Consider the following 18,727-nt stretch of genomic DNA (forward strand, 5'->3'; position numbering starts at 1 on the left):
TTTGTGCATGTATCATTCTTATATGTGAAGTTAGAAATATGAAGTGTGAATCTGTTTATAGTTATAAATGTGCTAATGAGGCTCATTAGTGATTCTTCAAGTACATAGTGACTCAGTACTCAAACCAATAGTCTTGTTTGTCCTATAAGCCCAAATTGGTTGGTCCTAGAAAGACATGTGACCATGCTACCTGGTACTGGAATCCAACTTGAACCTGGTATTTTCCCATGAGGATGAGATGGAGGGTGCTGAACAAAGGATTCCCACCCTGGGGAAAGTCTATTTAAGCAATGGGAAGCAACCAGCCTTTGTCTTCAGCTGGCTTTTGAAACTGCCTGGCCCACCCTAAGAGAATATTTAACAACGAAGACTCTAAAAAACTGTAGACCCAGGCCAGAGAAAAGATCAACTCTGACTTGAAGCTTTTACTTGAGATAATAACAGCTGTTTAGGGTAAGAATTTGAATATAACACATTTCTTAGAAAGTAGCTAAACATTTTTTGATCATTTTAATTTAGTAACTTACTTTGATCTGATTGTTTTCACTTGCAACCCCTTAAATCTATTTTTTAATGAAACCATTTTATGATCACTACACCAAGGGACAACACTAAGGGGATTTCTGTGATTCAGCCCATCACAGGGATAACCCAGTAGCCAATTAGCTCTGGCATTGGGAAGCTGAGATGGAGCAAACCCAGCTCTGGTCCCTTGGTGCAGAGATAAAGAAGTCCAGTTGTCAGTTTGCACTGGGCTCTTGTTACAAAGCCAGAGCAAATCCAGGAGCCACTCATGTCCCTTGGTGCAGAGATAGAGCAATCCTGTATTCAGGTAACTCTAGGCTCTCGTTAGAGAGGAGGAGTGAATCTAGGAGTCAATTGGCTCTGTTCACTTGATGTGGAGACAGAGCACACAGTAGTCAGTTAGCCTAATCTCTTGATTGGAGACAGAGTCCACTCACTAGCAGGAACGGCCCTAGATGAGCTGCCGGCAACTGGCGCCCTAGGTGAAACGCACCATCGGCGCCCCCGCATTCAAAGCCCTCAACGGCCATTTATCTTGTTGCCCTAGGTGGCCGCCTAGTTCGCCTGTAATGACGGGCTGCCACTGCTCAATAGTCAACGAGCTCTGTGCTCTTGTTGCAGAGCCAGAGCAGAACTAGTCAATTAGCTCCAGTTTCTTGATTTGAGATAGGGCACAGCTAGAATGTAAGTCCTAGGCACTTGTAGCAGAGCCAGAGAAAACCAGCAGTTAATGAGCTCTGGTCCCTAGTTGCAGAGAAAAAGCAAATCCCAGGGATCAGGTGTTCTAGCTCCAGCAGACAACTTATGGGCACATGCCACTGGGCCTACAGACCAGAGGCTGCCATCCAAGGGGTGGGGTTGCAGATGGGGTCTGGGCCAACCCTACTCCACTGGAACCTTATCCATTGCCCTAAGAGTGGTGGACTCAGTGGGGTTTCTGGGTGCAACATGCTGGCCATACCTCAGATAAGCAACAGCCAGACTAAGGTTGGCTTCCCCGGGCCACTCCTCCAGTATGTGAGAAGCCAGTGTTTGACTGGAGCACAAGGATGGTATGCTCCCAGTAGCTGGTGCCATTGAGGACGCAAATTGCCCTATTCTTGGTTAACAGAAGTTTTTTTGATGTGGAAATGCTCATATCTAGGTTTAGTAATTGGCAATACTTCAGCCTGGAGGTCACAAAGGCATAGCTCACTGTGGCAAGGTCCATGTCAGGGTTTAGATGCAATCTGTTAGCTAAGAATACAGACAAAGGTGTTTGTAGAGGCTGTCACTCTCTTTGTGTCCAACAGGAAGATATCAAGATTGCAAGCTGATTAGGCCATCTGGGCAAATGTGGGGACAAATATGTGTAATGGAAGGAAAGATGAGGCTGGTTGCTAGGATTTCAAATTGTTTTCCTCTACTCACCCACATCCTATACCTCTTTCCCAAATCTAGTCTCAACCAGCTTCTTTTTATGTAAGCGTTTATTTCACCCAGTGAGTGGGATACTTGGGAGAACATACTATTTGCATCATAGGTAAAGAATTTGATATACTCTGTATTGCTGGCATTTGAGACCTTAACATCATGGTTAGATAGAGGTATTTATACTCAAGCTCTAAAAAACCTTTCGGAAATTTCAGAAGAACTGCAATCTGTCATGTAAAAAAATCACCAAAAATGTACAGGTTTTATTATTTTCAAATTATAAAACAAACAAGTAAAAAATACCACAATAATCTTAACATTTTTATCAAGAAATTTTGACTTAGTATTTAGCAAGTTGACTGTTCAAGACTTTTAATTCAGCAGCTGCACTTATAAAGTATTAAGTATTTTAGGGGATCAACTTGTCAATTTTAAAATACTATAAAGAACAAGACTGAAATAAATCTATTCCACAAACACCCCCAAAATGATAGATCAACAGAATTGTATGCAAGAACAGCTCAAAATATCTTTTGAACTTGAAGCTGTAAGAATATTTACTTACCTAGTTTACTTATGTCAACAAGCCTACCACACAGTATCAGCAAATTGATTTATTGGTATTGGTCAGAGATGCATTAGTATTTTGGAAGCCAATTTTGTGCTGACATAGCTGACATTATTTGATTTGGTAACAAAGACTGGCAACATGGAAATGGTGCTCAAATTTGTTCTTCTGTTCTTTCAAACACGCAGCTACTGGGGAACTTTGACATAGGAGACAACTAACCTAACAAACAACTACTGAAATGTTTCACACATGGTGCCTCTCAGATTTTGGAAGGAACTTCAGATTCTGAAAACTTGAGTGCTGTTCTGTAGCTATCTATAGAAACGTCACATTGGCACCTTCTTTGCATTTTGATAAATCTGTAATGAAAGTGACCTTAAATCAAATATGATGTGTTGTCATCCAAGACTGTAATAACATAAAATATATGATAGAGTGTAGGTAAAACCATGGTGCAAAAGACATACAGTTCTCCCCCTAGAAGTTCAGTCACAAATTATTGGATTTTTTTTTAATGAGTGTCATCTGCTTGGAAGCATGTCCTCTGGAATAGTAGTGAAAGCATGAAGGGGCATACAAATATGTTTATCTCATCTAACATGTAATATAAAGTGGGTACTGTATAGTTTGTATTCTGTAATGTAACTGAAATTAATATATTTGAAAATGTAGAAAACATCCAAAACATTTATAATACGTTTAAATATAATATAACAAATTGAAATTGGTATTCTGTTATTGCTTAACAGTGAAATTAAAACTGCAGTTAATCATGATTAATTTTTTAAATTGAGTTAATTTGTTTTGAGTCAATCATATGAATTGGCTGTGATTGTCAGCCCTGGTTTTCAGGTTTTCCTGGTTTTCCTATACATGTTCAATTAACCTTACGTTTTTCAATTTTCTAACAAATCTTGTGCTCCTAAGCCACTTTAATAAATCCCTTCTTAAGATGGAGTCCTTCACCAAACACAGTCAGGAAAGGGTTAAGAGCCCTCCCTGCCTACACAAAGTAAAAACAGTTCAACCCAGTTCAGCTGTCAGAAATTCAATTATGAAGAGACATGCCCCATTGGCTGTAGCTAATGAGAGCAAGCCCAAATATAAAGGCTCAGGTGTAAAAGGGTCAGAAGGACTTGGGATTTCAAGGAAGTAAGAACTTTTTGACAGAGGAATTAGTTCCAGGCTGGATCTGAAAGAAGTAAGCCAGGTTTATGCTCAAAAGTTAAGTCAACCCAGCTACATTGCTCAGGAATGTGAAAAATCCATTCCCCTGAGCAACATAGTTAAGATGACCTCACCTTGAGTGTTGGCAGCACTAGGTCTATTGAGAAATGCTTCCATTGACCTGGCTACCATCTGTCAGGGAGAAGGCTTTTCTACCCTTCCTATTCTCGTAGTGAGTGTCTACACTGAATTGCTAACAAGGAACATAGATGGAAACTCTGAGAGCCAAGAGCTTTTTGACTTATTTGAGTCTTTCTTTTTTTCTTTCTTTTTTTCTTTCTTTTTCTTTCTTGTTGATTTGATTTAAGCTAATGTTGCCTGGGTCAAGGACTGACACAGGCCCCTTGAACTGGCGTTTTGTACAAGGGGGTGTCCATCACTGCTTAAGTACACCTTTAACCTTTCTTTTTCACAGTTTAAATAAATACTTCTGTATTACTCTGGGGTGCTATGGAGCTTCAGAAATTAAATCTTAGAAAGGGCCTGAAACAAAGAGTACTATGTAAATATACATTCTTGTTATGTCTTAGGGTCAGAATCCAATACTGTTATACACACTAAATAGCACCATACTCCATGAGCAATCCAACTGACTTCACTGCAATTTTGGGAATGATGGCACAATTCAGTATTAGTAAGGGAAACAGAAACTGGTCCTGATTATTTATCTTGTAGAATGTGTTATGCTTTTAATTCAGAGGGGCAGTATATTTTTAGTCTGAAGTATCACATGCTGTTTTATTTTTCTCTTGAGTGGTTAAAGCCTGGGATGTGAAGAATAGTAGTATTAACAGTCTTCTTTTGTAAAGAAAGCAATGATTGGATACTGTTTGTAATTGCAGGATTTTTCTTCTCTCCTTGTTGTATATTAAGATTTCTGTTTCTAAGCCTAAAGGTATAGTGAGTGAATATGGAAGAGTTGGGATTTCACAGCCATAACCTAATGGAATAAAATGGATTTTAGCTTCAGCTACACTTGCATGGGTTCCCAAACTGGGGGGGGGGGGGTGCATCCCTCTGGGGGGCTATAAGAAATTCCAGGGGTGGCGTGAGATGACCCAGACCCCCACCCCATCAATCTCCCTCCCCAAGAAAGAGCCCGGCCCATCTGGTAAAAAAATTCAGACAATATCATGTGAAATGTCTGGTATTTTCTGTTTTTCCTGGCTTGGGCATCTGCTGGAACACGTTCAGCTCAGCCTGGCTGGGGCAGGAGGAGGATGGAGTGTCCCGGGCAGACTTCAAAATGGCCACCTGAAAAGGGCAATGCTCAACAAGTTTTGCTGCTATTTTTTTGTGTGGGGGAGTAAGGGTTTCTCAAGAATCAAAAAGGGGGCATGATGCCAAAAAGTTTGGGAACTACTGCAGCATCCTTACACACAAGGTGTAGTTCATTCATTAGGGAATTCAAGGTAGAATTCATTAGAGAATAAAGATAATAAACATGTTGGGGGACCATCTAAGGATCCTGAAGTATTTTTGAAGTGCCAAAACAATCTACTCATAATCTCATCTACAAATGTAGTGACCATTTAAAATCTGAGACCTGGCCTTCATTCAAAACCAGCTCTTCAATTAGCAAGTACTTTCAGGCTGTATCAGCTGGGTTCCCAGCCAGCATGATAGTGTCACGGAATAACCCTCACCGTAACTAATTTAATTAAGACTCAAAGACAAAACTGCCCCTCTTTACCAAATGGCTGTGTTCTCTGACCTACAATAGTGAGAACACGGACAACACAGACTGGGAATACTTCTACATCATTTAATCCTGGTTTTTTCCCCCCAGTTCTCAGGCGAGATGTTACTTAGTTTGTCTCCCTTGAGAATCTCTTTAACGTAAATACAAGGAGAACTTGAGGGCAGTCATGTGGAGCAGATGCTTTGTATTTATTAGCAGACTTTATATCTGTCATTATTAACAGATATATTCAGTATTGTAAAGTTACTTAATTATCTTTCTCAGTTTAGAGTGGCATTGATTGTGGTTTAGGAATTAGAATGTCAGATTTCGTTTGTAGGAGATGACCATGGATGCCGCGGGTTTTCAGCCTATGTGGGAGGTGGGAAAGAAAAACAGAGAGGAGCATGTCTCAGTTTAGGATGAATCATGCAAAATGCTCAGTGGTATCTGAGGCAGTGCATTGACATAAATTGGCCTGACAGCTGCTGCTTCCATAGTTTAGTATTCCTTACTGAGTCTTGTGAGTTCTTTGAATTAGGGAGCTAAGTAGTTTGTTAGTGCATCTTCATCTCTTGTGTTTTATTTGTTGCATGTTGTTCAGAGTCAATGTGTGTCTGAATTTTCTATGTCTTTAAACTGGTTTGATGCATTGGATCACGCTAGTGCAGTGGTCCCCAACCTTTTGGGGCTGCCGGGCACCCAGGGGCAGGGCACACAGGTGCAGCATAGTGCATGTGCCGCATGCCCGGAGGCGGCACTGTGCATGTGCAACGTGCAAGGGGCAGGGGCCGCGCATGCGCCGTGTGCACAGGAGTGGCGCCGTGCGCACGGGGGTGGCGGCGTGCATGCACCGGGCACCCAGGGCCCGGGGCACAAGAATGGCTCGGGCCGCCCTTGGTCACCAGGGGGGTGCACATAAATGCCCCAGCAGGTGCCATGGCACCCATGGGCACCACGTTGGGGACCACTGCACTAGTGTATATCAGCTAAGGATCTGGTCCCTTGCCTTAATATTGTACAAAAACCTAAAGTAAGGAGAACATGAAGTAATAGCACAGGGATCTTTTAAATAGCATGGGAATGCTATGCTATTGTCTATTACCGCAGTTTGATGAACGCACATTTTTTCAGTGTAACATATACAACTCAATCCAGACAGTTTGGCTACGTCTAGATTGGCATGATTTTCCGGAAATGTTTTTAACAGAAAACTTTTCCGTTAAAAGCATTTTCAGAACAGAGCGTCTAGATTGTCATGGACGCTTTTCGGCAAAAGCACTTTTTTGGGAAAAACGTCCGTGGCCAATCTAAACGCGCTTTTCCGCAAAAAAAAGCCCTGATCGCCATTTCTGTGATCGGGCCTTTTTTGCGGAAAACAAATCTCAGCTGTCTACACTGGCCCTTTTGCACAAAAGTTTTGCGCAAAAGGGACTTTTGCCCGAACAGAAGTAGCGTAGTATTTCCGCAAAAAGCTCTGATTTCTTACAGTCAGTGCTTTTGCGGAAATTCAAGCGGCCAATGTAAACAGCTGGCAAGTTTTTCCAGAAAAGTGGCTGATTTTCCGGAAAAACTGGCAGTCTAGACACAGCCTTTGTGCAGCTGGTGTCAGTAGAGTTGAAGGGGTTTATTCGTATTGAAGGCTGATAGAGAGGTGTGATGGTTGTTTCTTCTTAGTTCATGGCTATAGTCTGATAACATATTAATCCATGTCTTGATAAGTATAAGTCTTGAATTCAAACCTTGGCATGAAATTTTGGGATCCACCCAGACCAGTAAAGAGATTCTGTCACTTTGGGGTCCTTTGTGCTATACCATTATGATTGAATTTTGTAACACTGGCAGCCAGCCCAAGGTTTCACTCTGGCTGTCACTAGCCTAGTTGCTCTTTGGAGAGTGATATCAATTGCCTTTCTAGCTCTGGATCTCCTCAAATCTGTCTTTCCCAAGTTCTTAACTACCGAACAAGTGAAGTGTTGCCCTCTGGCTCATCATCCCTGAGGTGTAAAACCAGCCCACCTAGTCATACTATCCCTTTTGTGTACATGCTACACAGATTGCAAACCAGAGACATGCTTGGAATAAAAATTTTAACAAAGTTTATTTAATAAAAAAACCAAAGATTCACAGATGAAATAATTTAAAAAACAACAAATAGTTCGGTAGCACCTTAGATTATTATACCTTAGATTATAAATTACAGTTAGCTCCTGATGTCACCACTCAGTTGTATTACGAAAAATAGTTTCAGTAAATGTAGCCTGCATATCATGACTCTTATCTGGTAAAGAAGAAAAGTGTTCACAGAAAAATATGGTTTGGAAATTTCTTATGCATAATATTGTTGCATAAATGGTCATGTTAAGTGTATCTGGGTTTGGATTGAGTGAGTTTTTCTTATCCTAAAGCCAAAAGACTGCATTATTCTGGCAAGCCATGGCAAACTTTTTGATACACAGAGTGTAATGATTTCTATTCCAATTTAATCTCATTTAGGTGGTTAGGTAGTATTTATAACCAATGTATGAAGTATTACACAAATTAAGATACCCAACAGCCAGATTAAAAAGACATTTTCTCACATTTCCTTTGGGCAGAGGAACTTAACCTTTGGTGTAAGATTTTTTTTTCAGGGTTTTTTGGGAAGCATGTCCATTCTAAGCTGAGTCTGATCACTCTGGCAAGAAGTTCTGTGGTTGGGATCCTATTCATAGTGCTGGACAGCCACAACCTACATCTTTCCAGAAGCTTTGTCCCTTTGGAGTGCAGGTGTCTTACAGATGTCTTTAGTTATTTAGGTCCTAGTTCGTCTAATGCCTTAAGATGGCAGAGTACACATTTTAAAAAATAGTAAATTACAGTATTTCTAATACAATATCCTAGAGCAGTGGTTCTCAAACTGTGCCGTGGGCCTGCTTTGGGAATGCTACTAGCAGGCTAACACCACTTTGTTTACTAAAGGTTCTGTAGCTATGGAGACTTGTGGTTCCCATTGGCTCTGGTTCACCATTTCCAGCTAAGGAGAGTCACAGGAAGTGGTGGCCCAGGCGGAACAGTGTGAGAACCGCTCTCTGAGGCTACGTCTAGACTGCAGGCTTCTTTCAGAAGAAGCTGTTTTCGGAAGAGATCTTCTGAAAAAACTTCTTCCAAAAGAGAGTGTTAACACTGCAAAAGTACGTTGAAAAAACTATCTGCTTTTTTGAAAGAGAGCGTACAGACTGAATGGATGCTCTCTCGCATGTAAGCTGTGCATGCTGTTGATGGAATGGCCACCAGGGCACCTGTGCTTTTTCCTCTTTCCTCTTCTTCAGAAAGAACTCCCTCTTCCCCGACCACACATGTCTTTTTGAGAAAAGGCTTCTTACTTGTAAAATGAGGATTACTAATGCCGGAAAAACTCCTCTGTTCTTTCAATTTTCTTGAAGAATGCAATTGCAGTGTGGACGTTCCTCAAGTTTTGTTGGAAAAATGACTGTTTTTCCAACAAAACTCTGTAGTGTAGACATACTCCTAGAGGTATGGAAATGGGTATGGCAACTGAAGGTAGAAAATAATGTTATGCTTAAACAACAACTTTTTGACAACATTCTTGGCATGATTGCAGTTACCGCCTATGGGACAATAAGAAGCTCTAGACAATACATACAAAAATAAAGGCTTCCCCCCCTAAAGTAGCTAATAAACTAGTATTTAAAAATATACGGAATACCAGAAAAAACTTGCACTGCACTAAGTGTAAGAGTTTCAAAAGTGCTGTGTTGGCTTAATTTTATTCTCACTGAAGTCAAAGGACTTAGAACTCAGAGAGAAATCATTTTCCTGTCCCATGAGAATCTTTGAGATTTCAAAATTTTTCCCTTTCTCAAAACAAGAAGTAAAGTAAAAAAAAATTGACTTTTTAAAAATGAAATGATAATAAGGAAAAAATTCAGATCAGGCCAATTCAAATTTGATAATTTTGAAACATTTTGATTTTCACTTAAAATATATTTTAACTCCTTTTAGCATTAATTAATTGCAAATCAAAAGATGAAACTATTTAAAATAGCGATTCATCTTGAATATTTTTGACAAATATTTGTTGTCAAATATTTTTGACAAATCCCCATTTCCTACCAAAAACTTAGGAAATTAATTAATTAGTTAGGAAATTAATAGCCAACTCTAATAAAACACAGAATTAAGCCAATGCTAAGCACTTTTGAAAATTCCTTCCCTAAATATTCTAACAATGACAGGCCACGTGATAATCTCATAATCTTTGTAAATACGTATTTATATTTAAAAATTCTGCATGAAATTCCTTCCACAGCTAATATTGTCCCTGACCATTAAGTTTAAAAACACAATAAAAGTATTGCAAAACAAAGCAATGTGTACAAGTCAAACAGCACCAATAACTTAATATTATTCCTATTATACATATTCATTATGACCCCATTCATACTTACGTTGGTTTTGAAGGATACTGGGATCATTTCAGTTATCATTTAAAACCAGGTCCTGTATTGAAACATAGCAATTACTGACAGTGTACAGCAATACTATAAACAGACTAGAACAGGAAAGAAATATGGCTATGGCCATATTAAACTACAGCAGATTTTTTACATAAGCATAATTCAGTTATTGGAAAGACCATCAGAGTTAACACCCTTCTTCTTATAGTGGTTAGGGCCTCAGTTTATCTCTCATTAAAAACATATCTTCCTCCAGCAGCACAACATCATGCTGGAAAACTGCTTCAGTAGTAACTCAGAGGGAACAGTGCCATCTACTGGCTGAATCACCAAAACCACTTCCTGCAGCATCCTAGTGTATATAGGTGGTCTGGCCTCCAAGCATTGCACTTTTTAGCTGCTGAGAACTAGTGGTATGGCTGCAGGTGATTCCACCTCCCAACCCCCACCCCTTTCTAAGTAAAATAGAGTCAAAATCAACAGAAAACTGTGCCTAGAATAAATTCTACCTTGTCCTACAAGAAGGATTTTCAGAAACCTTTTACAGACACACATTTACAATAATCTGGACAACTAGGAAGTGTTTCTAAGGTTGCCAGCTGTTACAGAAATGGTGTATGGTCTGTCTATTGGGAAAGCTGGTAATCCTAGAATGGACTATTTTTCCCATGAGTGTTGTAGGTGTTTGATTATATTTTTTATTGGCCAGAAGAGTTGTATGTTCTTCTCCCCATCATGAAATCTGGTCTGAAATAAGATCAGTGCACTTTGGATCAGGCCCTTGGATACTTTCAGCAAAGTCTTTGGAATGTGTCATCCAGATTTTTAATTTCAAGACATGCATACTTTGTTCAAGTAATTTCTGAAGAGTTTGATGTAAAAAACAAATAATGCCTGCCCCTGGTAGTAGCAATGGGTTTATTTCATTTACATTTTCAACATGACATATTTTATATCTTAAAATATCTTCTTAGGCATTATTGATTGAGGGATTGCTTCTCATATCACTTTCATATGCCAAATGCCTGTTTCTAAAGGTGAATAATTAGCTGAGTGCCTGGCCTGATTGGATGGACTAGTCATGGAGGGGAGAGGGAGGATTTTCAATAGCAATAGTTTCAGCCGCATTTTAGGAACTTCTTGCAACAAATATGGATCAGGATCAATCTGTTGCAAAACACACAGAAATAAACAGCTTATTTTTGTAGCGGTTTTCAGAACACAGCTGTGGCTCCAAGGAAGGGAAAGGGAATATGCTAATTTATTGAACTATAATAAATAAAATGCAGTTTGGAAGAGTATATGTAATGTAAACCAGAACAGAATACCTTCCTAGAAACTAACATATGTTGTCCACTACGCGACATACTGCTCCCTTCCATGAGAAAATCCAGAGGACAGATCAAAACAGAGAGAAACATCTCTGCACTGTTCTCCTCCCTGAGATTTGTGTCTTAACATTGCCATCAAGGGAGTAAGATTTGCCTTGCCTATAAATAGCACATGAGAACTCAGGGATGCTCCCTGTGGTTAATAGCTGCCTTGGACTGATATACAAGAGAGCAGGTTTGAATCTCATCTATGCCATATGACCTTGATATCCGTGTTCCAATTTTTTCAGTTGTATCAAGAATTCCTTACCTCATAACATGAGGCTAAATGCACATTCATTAATGGGAGTGAGACATTCCTTTACAATGGATCTGGGGGGTATATATCTACCTATGCAAGAGAGTATCCTAAATCCAGGGTTATCAGCAGTATGCCAGGCCAATCTGCACTTTGTCTCTGGTGACATCTCTTCACCTATCCATACAATGCAGCTCCATTGAAGCTGTGGAGTCATGGCCATCAGAAACACTTCACGGGCTGATCCTCATGTCTAGGGATGCCAGATAGTTTAACAAAAAAATACCAAACCCTCCCCCCTAAAAAACACACACACACTGGGAAAAAATTCTGTTGAGCAAAAAAAATAGTTTACAATTGTTGAACAAAAAGGGGAAAAGTTTACAGTAGCTAACCAAAACAAAACACCCCAGTTTGCCCTTTTAAGAGCAGAACAGCCATTGCCCTTTTAAGGAAGCCATTTTGAAGTCTGCCGGGACGCTCCAGCCTCCTCCCGTCCCACCCACCCAAGCTATGCATGTTCCAGCAGATGCCCGAGCCAGGAAAAACAGAAAATACTGGACATGTGAAATGTCCGGTATTTTCTGAATTTTTTTACTGGAGGGAAGGCCCAAATACTGGGCTGTCCAGTTCAATACCAGACACCTGGGAACCCTATGCATGTATGAGAACACCTGACACTGGTCTCTAAGCTTACTGTTTTAACTCTCTCATCACCCCAGGTCCTCAGACTTAGTAGAGGGGCAGCAATGCCTTCCCTTCATATGGGATGAATATGAAGCACATATAGAAGATCCCTTTTGTGTTTAGTTGGGGGATCTAGTCAGGCCTGGTGTTATTTACTTAAGAAAGCTTTATGTGGTTCTTCAAGAGTTAGGACATGGTATAAGATCATTTAAGTCAATGGAAGAGCTCCTAGGGAGTAAGGGTTTCACCCATAGTGCCTTCACCTGTACACCATTGTATATCAAGACTCATTCAATCAAAGGCAATTAAGGGTTGTAAAATTGGCGTGAGAGCTGAATCAGGCTCAGAAGTATAGTACGTATAGCACAGAAGCAAGAAAACTCTGGAGTTCATTAAACTGACAATCTAGTGAAAGCTTTAAAAATAGCTGTCTAATTGTGCTAAAATGTATCTTGTGGTTAGTGAACTGCCGGACACTGGAATTAAAACACCAAAATAGGAAATGGAAAATAGCTATATTTCATTTTTCTAGCCCCTGTGACTAATACATTTATGATTTTCCTACAAAATGCATGGCTTTCTTTCACTAGTAGGAACAAAGCCAAATCTTGTTTCAGTGCATTTAATTTTTTGCCATGGCATATATGGGCTACTATATTTAGATATATACTATATTTTTTCGAGAGTTTGTCTTCTGTTTGATCAGGAATTCCTACTAAACAGTAAGAGCTAGGAACACAAATTTGGCATACAGCATCCTCTTATTTATTTTATTACTTAAAGCAATAAAAGGGTTTGGGTTGTGCCAGAAAATGGTATGTTCCTGGAATGGGAGTGCTTCTCATAAAACCAAGATGAGCCAGAAAAAAGGGATGAATCTGGAATAGGACTGTTTCTCAATAAACAAAAAGGAAGAGCAAAGATTTTAGAAAGTGGCACCTGGCTTACTGTAGGACAAATCTTTTCCTTTCTCCATGGCAATAGAGGGTCCTGGACACTGTGGCTCTGGTTTTGCTGTGCGGCTTGGATCACATTTGGAAATTCTATACTGGCAGTCTGCACATCAGACATTTCATAGTATTATGTTCAGTGCTTATCCTGTAGTGGTGTTTGAAGATGAGAAAGCAGTGATTTGGGACTGATTAATCGACTATAACATGACCCTCACAATGCATAAGAAGAGTGGTGAAAACTCTGCTACCACCACTCCATGGCCTCATGAAGCAGTATTCCTTCTTCCCATCCCTCCCACAGCCTGGCAGAGCCAAATTGCTAGCCTACTTATTAGGTAAAAGCACAGGAGATAAGGGTTAGATTGCAAGGGCACTTCTGACAATAACCATTGCCTCTTACATTCCATGAAGCAGTCCAGTAACATGATGTTAACTGTCAACAATATCCAGGTTCAATAGAATAAGTAAGGGGATAGCACATGCACAACCAATGATATTGCCTACTGCAGTGAGAAATATTGGAAACATTTCCTATAATCTAACAGTAGGTCAAAATGACCTTGATCTGAGATTATGACCTCAGAGAAGTAGTTTAAACAAACTACCTATGTTGTCAAACAAACAAAAAAGGCATAAAGTCAGCAATGAATGTTATCTTTTTATTTTACTAACATGTCCCTTTTCTCTTTTTCATGATTTTCCCAAGTGCCTGGAGCCCTGCAAAGAATCTTGGGACCTGAAGAAAAATCATTGCCAAAGTTTCTGTGAGGTAGGTTGGCCCTGAGGCATTCTTGCTCACTTTCTTTGGGCTGTCTCTTTCATTTGTACTTCTCTAGACATTGGCATGTTAAGGTCATAGCTAACATACACAATCTATATATGTTGCATTCTCCTATATCTTGAGAGTATAATAATTTAGTAGTTTTAAATTTGAGTAACAAACATTGTTTTCACAATTTGTTACTGAGTTTTTTATACCAACCGTTTTCCTCAAGGTGAAGCTTTAATTTTCCATCTTCAAAACAGTTACTTAACTTTCAGGTATGAGAAGATCTGTTAAATCCCCTTTGTTAGCTGCTATGCCTACTATACTCCCTTTTAGTCCTTCAGACCATATGTAGGAAAAAATGTTTGCAACACATATCAGAAGACACTCTAGAGTAGATGACACAAGACTCATATTTTGTCTGCACATGAAAATTATTCTGGAATAAGGTAGTGCAGATCATCTATTCCCGATTACTTCTATGTGTGGACACTCTTATTCTGGACTAAAAAAGCCTTGTTCTGGTTTACATTAATCCAGTTCCAAAGTGGATTAAATTAAATTGCAGAAAACTAGCCTTATTCCACAACAAGAATGCCCAAATGTGGAGTATATCAGGGCCTAGATCTATACTAAATCAGGCAGGTCAGCTTAAGGTACATCATCCAGCTACACAAAATGCATTGCTGGATTCAGCTTATCTTAACCCTGGTCACCACTGCACCTACACTGTAGGAGGCCAAACGGAGCACATGCTCCCATCAGTTTCCCTTACTCTTCACAGAATGGGTGATACAGGATGCTGGTGGGGGCTGCCCTTTGCGATCAACTTGGGGGTCTACACTAGACCCCCTAAATCGAATGCTAGAAGATTGACCTCTGGAGGGTCAATCTTCTCCATATTGTAGACATTCCCAGAAAGAGTTATTTGGGAATTGCTAATCTGGAATAACTTCATATGCAGACAAACCCTGATACAGGCCAGGTCTATGATAAAAAGTTTTGTTTGCATAGCCATGGTGGTTAGGGGAGTGAAAAAATCCACACATCCAAATATCATAGCTATACTTTCGAGAATCCTTTTACTGGTATAATGTATGTTGTTTACGGAACTGGTTTAGCTATCTTGGCATGTCTCTTTGGCCAATATAAGATGTGTATCCATTAGGGGAGCTCTGTCACTATTGCTAAACCGATATAGCTGTATCAGCAAAGTCTTTCTAACATAGATTAGTTAAACCAGTGCAAAATGTTGTATAAATTTTTCTAGTTGATTTGAGACTGGTTTATGTACATTCATTTTATTAGATCCTTTCAGATTTTAACTAAACTGAATTTAACCCAAATTGAGAATTTCTACAAAGGGCTTTGCACTGGTATAACTAAATCAATTTTATAACATCATTCAGTTAAATTAGTGAAAGTCATTGCATATACAATTATTTTTATATCATGGGGAAGTGTTTTTGTTTAATCGAAAGTGTTAATTTAATTGCTAATGTTATACCACTATAACCATACACACTCTTTGCCTTCCCTCTTTTATTCTGGTATATTCATATTTTTTTGGCTTAGTTTACGTCTCTTGGGAAGGAGTTTACACTGAATCTAAAAAAGCATTTTTATACCAGAATAAGTTTGTCTGCATTATACTGATATAACTATGCATTAAATAACTATGTTGGCATAGCTGATAAAACTTCCCTGTGCAAAGAAGTCTGTAGATATCCTTAAACTAAGGCTTTGTCCACACTTACTTCTTTTGTTGATAAAACTTTTGCTGGTCAGAGTTGTCAAAAAACACACCCCTGACCAACATAGGTTTCTCTGCCAAAAGTGCTGGCATGGACAGTGCTATGTCAGCGGGAAATTCTCTCCTGCAGTTATGGCTACCACTGCTTGTTGGGGATGGTTCAATTATGCTGGCAGGAAAGCAATCTCTCACCAGAATAGAGTGGATAAAAGGAAGACCTAATAGCATGAGTGCAGCTGCAAGAGTACATCTGTGTTCCTATAAAGTCTGTAGCATAGACATAGCCTTAACTTGTTTACATTTGTGATGCTTTCTCTTGTAGACAAGAGCTAAAGTAGTATAAAGGAAGTACAACTTACATCATCTCCTACATTCTTTTCCCCTGTTGCTTTACATATACAAATATGAATGCACACATTTTGGTTTAAAAGAAAACCATTAGCAGAACAATGATTTATTGTATTTAAAATGTGCTAGCATCCTTTTTTGATTAGTGATTTTATGATTGAAACTAAATTTAGAACCTCAAAGGCAAGTAATGAAGAGCAGCATGGTTAGCAGCTAGCTGAAAAATGAGCTGTGAAACAGAGTGCGGAAGAGAAGCCTTGAGGACATATTATGCCTCAAGGGGCTATAAAATTTTTTAATTAACTAGCTGCAAATTTGTGATGTTTTAAGATTTGAAATTAGCCTCACTGTTGTTTTGATTTAATTAATCCAGGCCAGTCTCATTTGCAGTGGAGTTCTGTCAATTTCTGTTTATTCGGGATAAAATTTGGAAGCAAAAATTTAGCTTCAGAATTCATAAAGTTTCTGCTGGGAAATAACGGCCCCATTCAGTATTTATTAGTCATCCACTGAAGTCAGTGGGAGTAGTTGTGTAAGGAAGGGTTACTCACAAGAGTACTGGTTTTTAGAGTAGGGCTTCAAAATCAGCCTGGCTATGTCTACACTACAGCACTAATTCGAACTAACTAAGCTAATTCGAATTAGTGCATCTAGACTTAAAAACTAGTTTGAATTAGCGTTTTGCTAATTCGAACTAGCATGTCCACACTGAGTGGACCCTGAACTGAAGTTAAGGATGGCCGGAAGCAGTGCCGGCAGGGCATCAGAGGAGGACTTAGAGCGTGGACCTGCTGCTTCAGGGTAGCCGAGGGCTATACTTAAAGGGACCCTACCCCCACCCCGGACAGACAGTTTTCAGGGGTTCCCCACTTGCAAAGCAGTCCTGACTTGGAGTGCCCTGAGTGCCCACACTGGGCACATCACAGCACTCGGCCATCAGCCCGGCTGCACTTGCCGCAGGCTGCCATCCGGAGGGGTTTCAATCGGGGGGCTGCAGGAGAGCTTCCACCCCGAGGAGTCCGCAGAGCCACCCCAGTCCTTCCCATCCGGGGCTCGTACCCCATTCCTCCCTCACCTCCTTCTACTTACCCTTCCCTAGCCCCCCTTCCTGATGTACAAAATAAAGGACACGTGTGGTCAAAAATAGAAACTCTCTTTATTGAACAATACTCGGGGAGACTGGGAAAAGAAGGTGGGAGAGGGGAAGAGAAAGGGTGGGAGAGGGGAGGGCAACTAAAATGATCAGGGGTTTGGAACAGGTCCCATATGAAGAGAGGCTAAAGAGACTGGGACTTCTCAGCTTACAAAAGAGGAGACAGAGGGGGGATATGATAGAGGTCTATAAAAGCATGAGTGGGGTGGAGAGGGTGCATAAAGAAAAGTTCTTCATTAGTTCCCATAATAGAAGGACTAAAGGACACCAAATGAAATGAATGGGTATCAGGCTTCAAACTAATAACAGAAAGTTCTTTTTCACAAAGCAGAGTCAACCTGTGGAACTCCTTGCTGCAGGAGGCTGTGAAGGCTAGAACTATAACAGAGTTTAAAGAGAAGTGAGATAAAGTCATGGAGGTTGGGTCTTTGGAGTGGTATTAGCCAGGGGGTAGGAATGGTGTCCCTGGCCTCTGTTTGTGGAAGACTGGAGATGGATGACACGAGACAAATGGCTTGGTCACTGTCTTCGGTCCATCCCCTCCAGGGTACCTAGTGTGGGCCACTGTCAGCAGACAGGCTACTGGGCTAGATGGACCTTTGGTCTGACCCAGTACGGCCATTGTAAGCTCAGGGCTCAGGGTTGGGGGTCTCAGTGGACCCCCTTGATTTTCATGCACACCTGCTCCTGGGGGGCCAGGCTGGCAGCTATCCTGCCCTAGACGGCCACTTTCCTGTGCCTAGTGCAGAGGTCATGGATGAGGTCCACAATGTTTGCACTAGACCAGGAGGGCGCCCGCCTCTTGCGGGAAAAGCCTGGTCCCGGGAAGAGGCGGAGGGCTGGGTGGCAGTGGGTGGCCGGCTCGAGCCGTGCCAGGTGCAGGGTCTGCTGGCTAGGTGCTGGCAGGCTTGCACCTGGCATGGGCACCGTAGCCAGCCCATGCCCCTTTAAGGGCTCCGGGGCCGGGAGGGGGGCAGAAGAGTTTCCCTGGTGGTGCCCAGTGTGGCCACCAGGAAAAGCCTCCCACTAGTTCGAATTAAGTGGCTACACAGCCCTTAATTTGAACTAGTTAATTCGAACTAGGCGTTCATCCTCGTAGAATGAGGTTTACCTAGTTCGAATTAAGCACTCCGCTAGTTTGAATTAAGTTTGAACTAGCGGTTTGCATGTGTAGCGCCTATTAAAGTTAATTCGAACTAACATCTGTTAGTTCGAATTAACTTTGTAGTGTAGACATACCCCCTCTGAGAAAATTCATCATGCAATTAGAAGCAATTATTGGAACAAAGGAGATACACACTTTTACAAAATTTTCAGCTTTTTGTAGAAATGCAATGTAATTTTTCACAGAAGTAGAAATAACTGTTAATTGAAAAATCTCTCTCCTTAAAAACAATGCTAGCTTAAAGACATGGGTAAGTCCCATCATATCAGTATGATTCAAGTAACCAAAAGAAAATATTAATAGTACATGTTGTTTGTGTATTTTGGGGTGTCCCTATGCATCAGGGGTGATGGAATGATTTTAGTAGGGATGATGGAAACCATGTATTTGATATTA

At 40.5% G+C, this 18,727-nt stretch overlaps 1 protein-coding gene across 3 annotated transcripts in view; it reads left to right on the plus strand.

Moving 5' to 3' along the window:
* Positions 1-18,727, plus strand: part of ANOS1 (anosmin 1) — a 197,014-nt gene that overhangs the window by 90,376 nt on the left and 87,911 nt on the right. For all 3 annotated transcript variants that reach the window (XM_075915284.1, XM_075915293.1, XM_075915303.1), the window contains exon 3: positions 13,853-13,915. In XM_075915284.1, the coding sequence (XP_075771399.1) occupies positions 13,853-13,915 (63 nt within the window). The remainder of the gene's footprint in view (positions 1-13,852; positions 13,916-18,727) is intronic.

Source organism: Pelodiscus sinensis, chromosome 1, assembly GCF_049634645.1.
Source record: "Pelodiscus sinensis isolate JC-2024 chromosome 1, ASM4963464v1, whole genome shotgun sequence".
Lineage (NCBI taxonomy): Eukaryota > Metazoa > Chordata > Testudines > Trionychidae > Pelodiscus > Pelodiscus sinensis.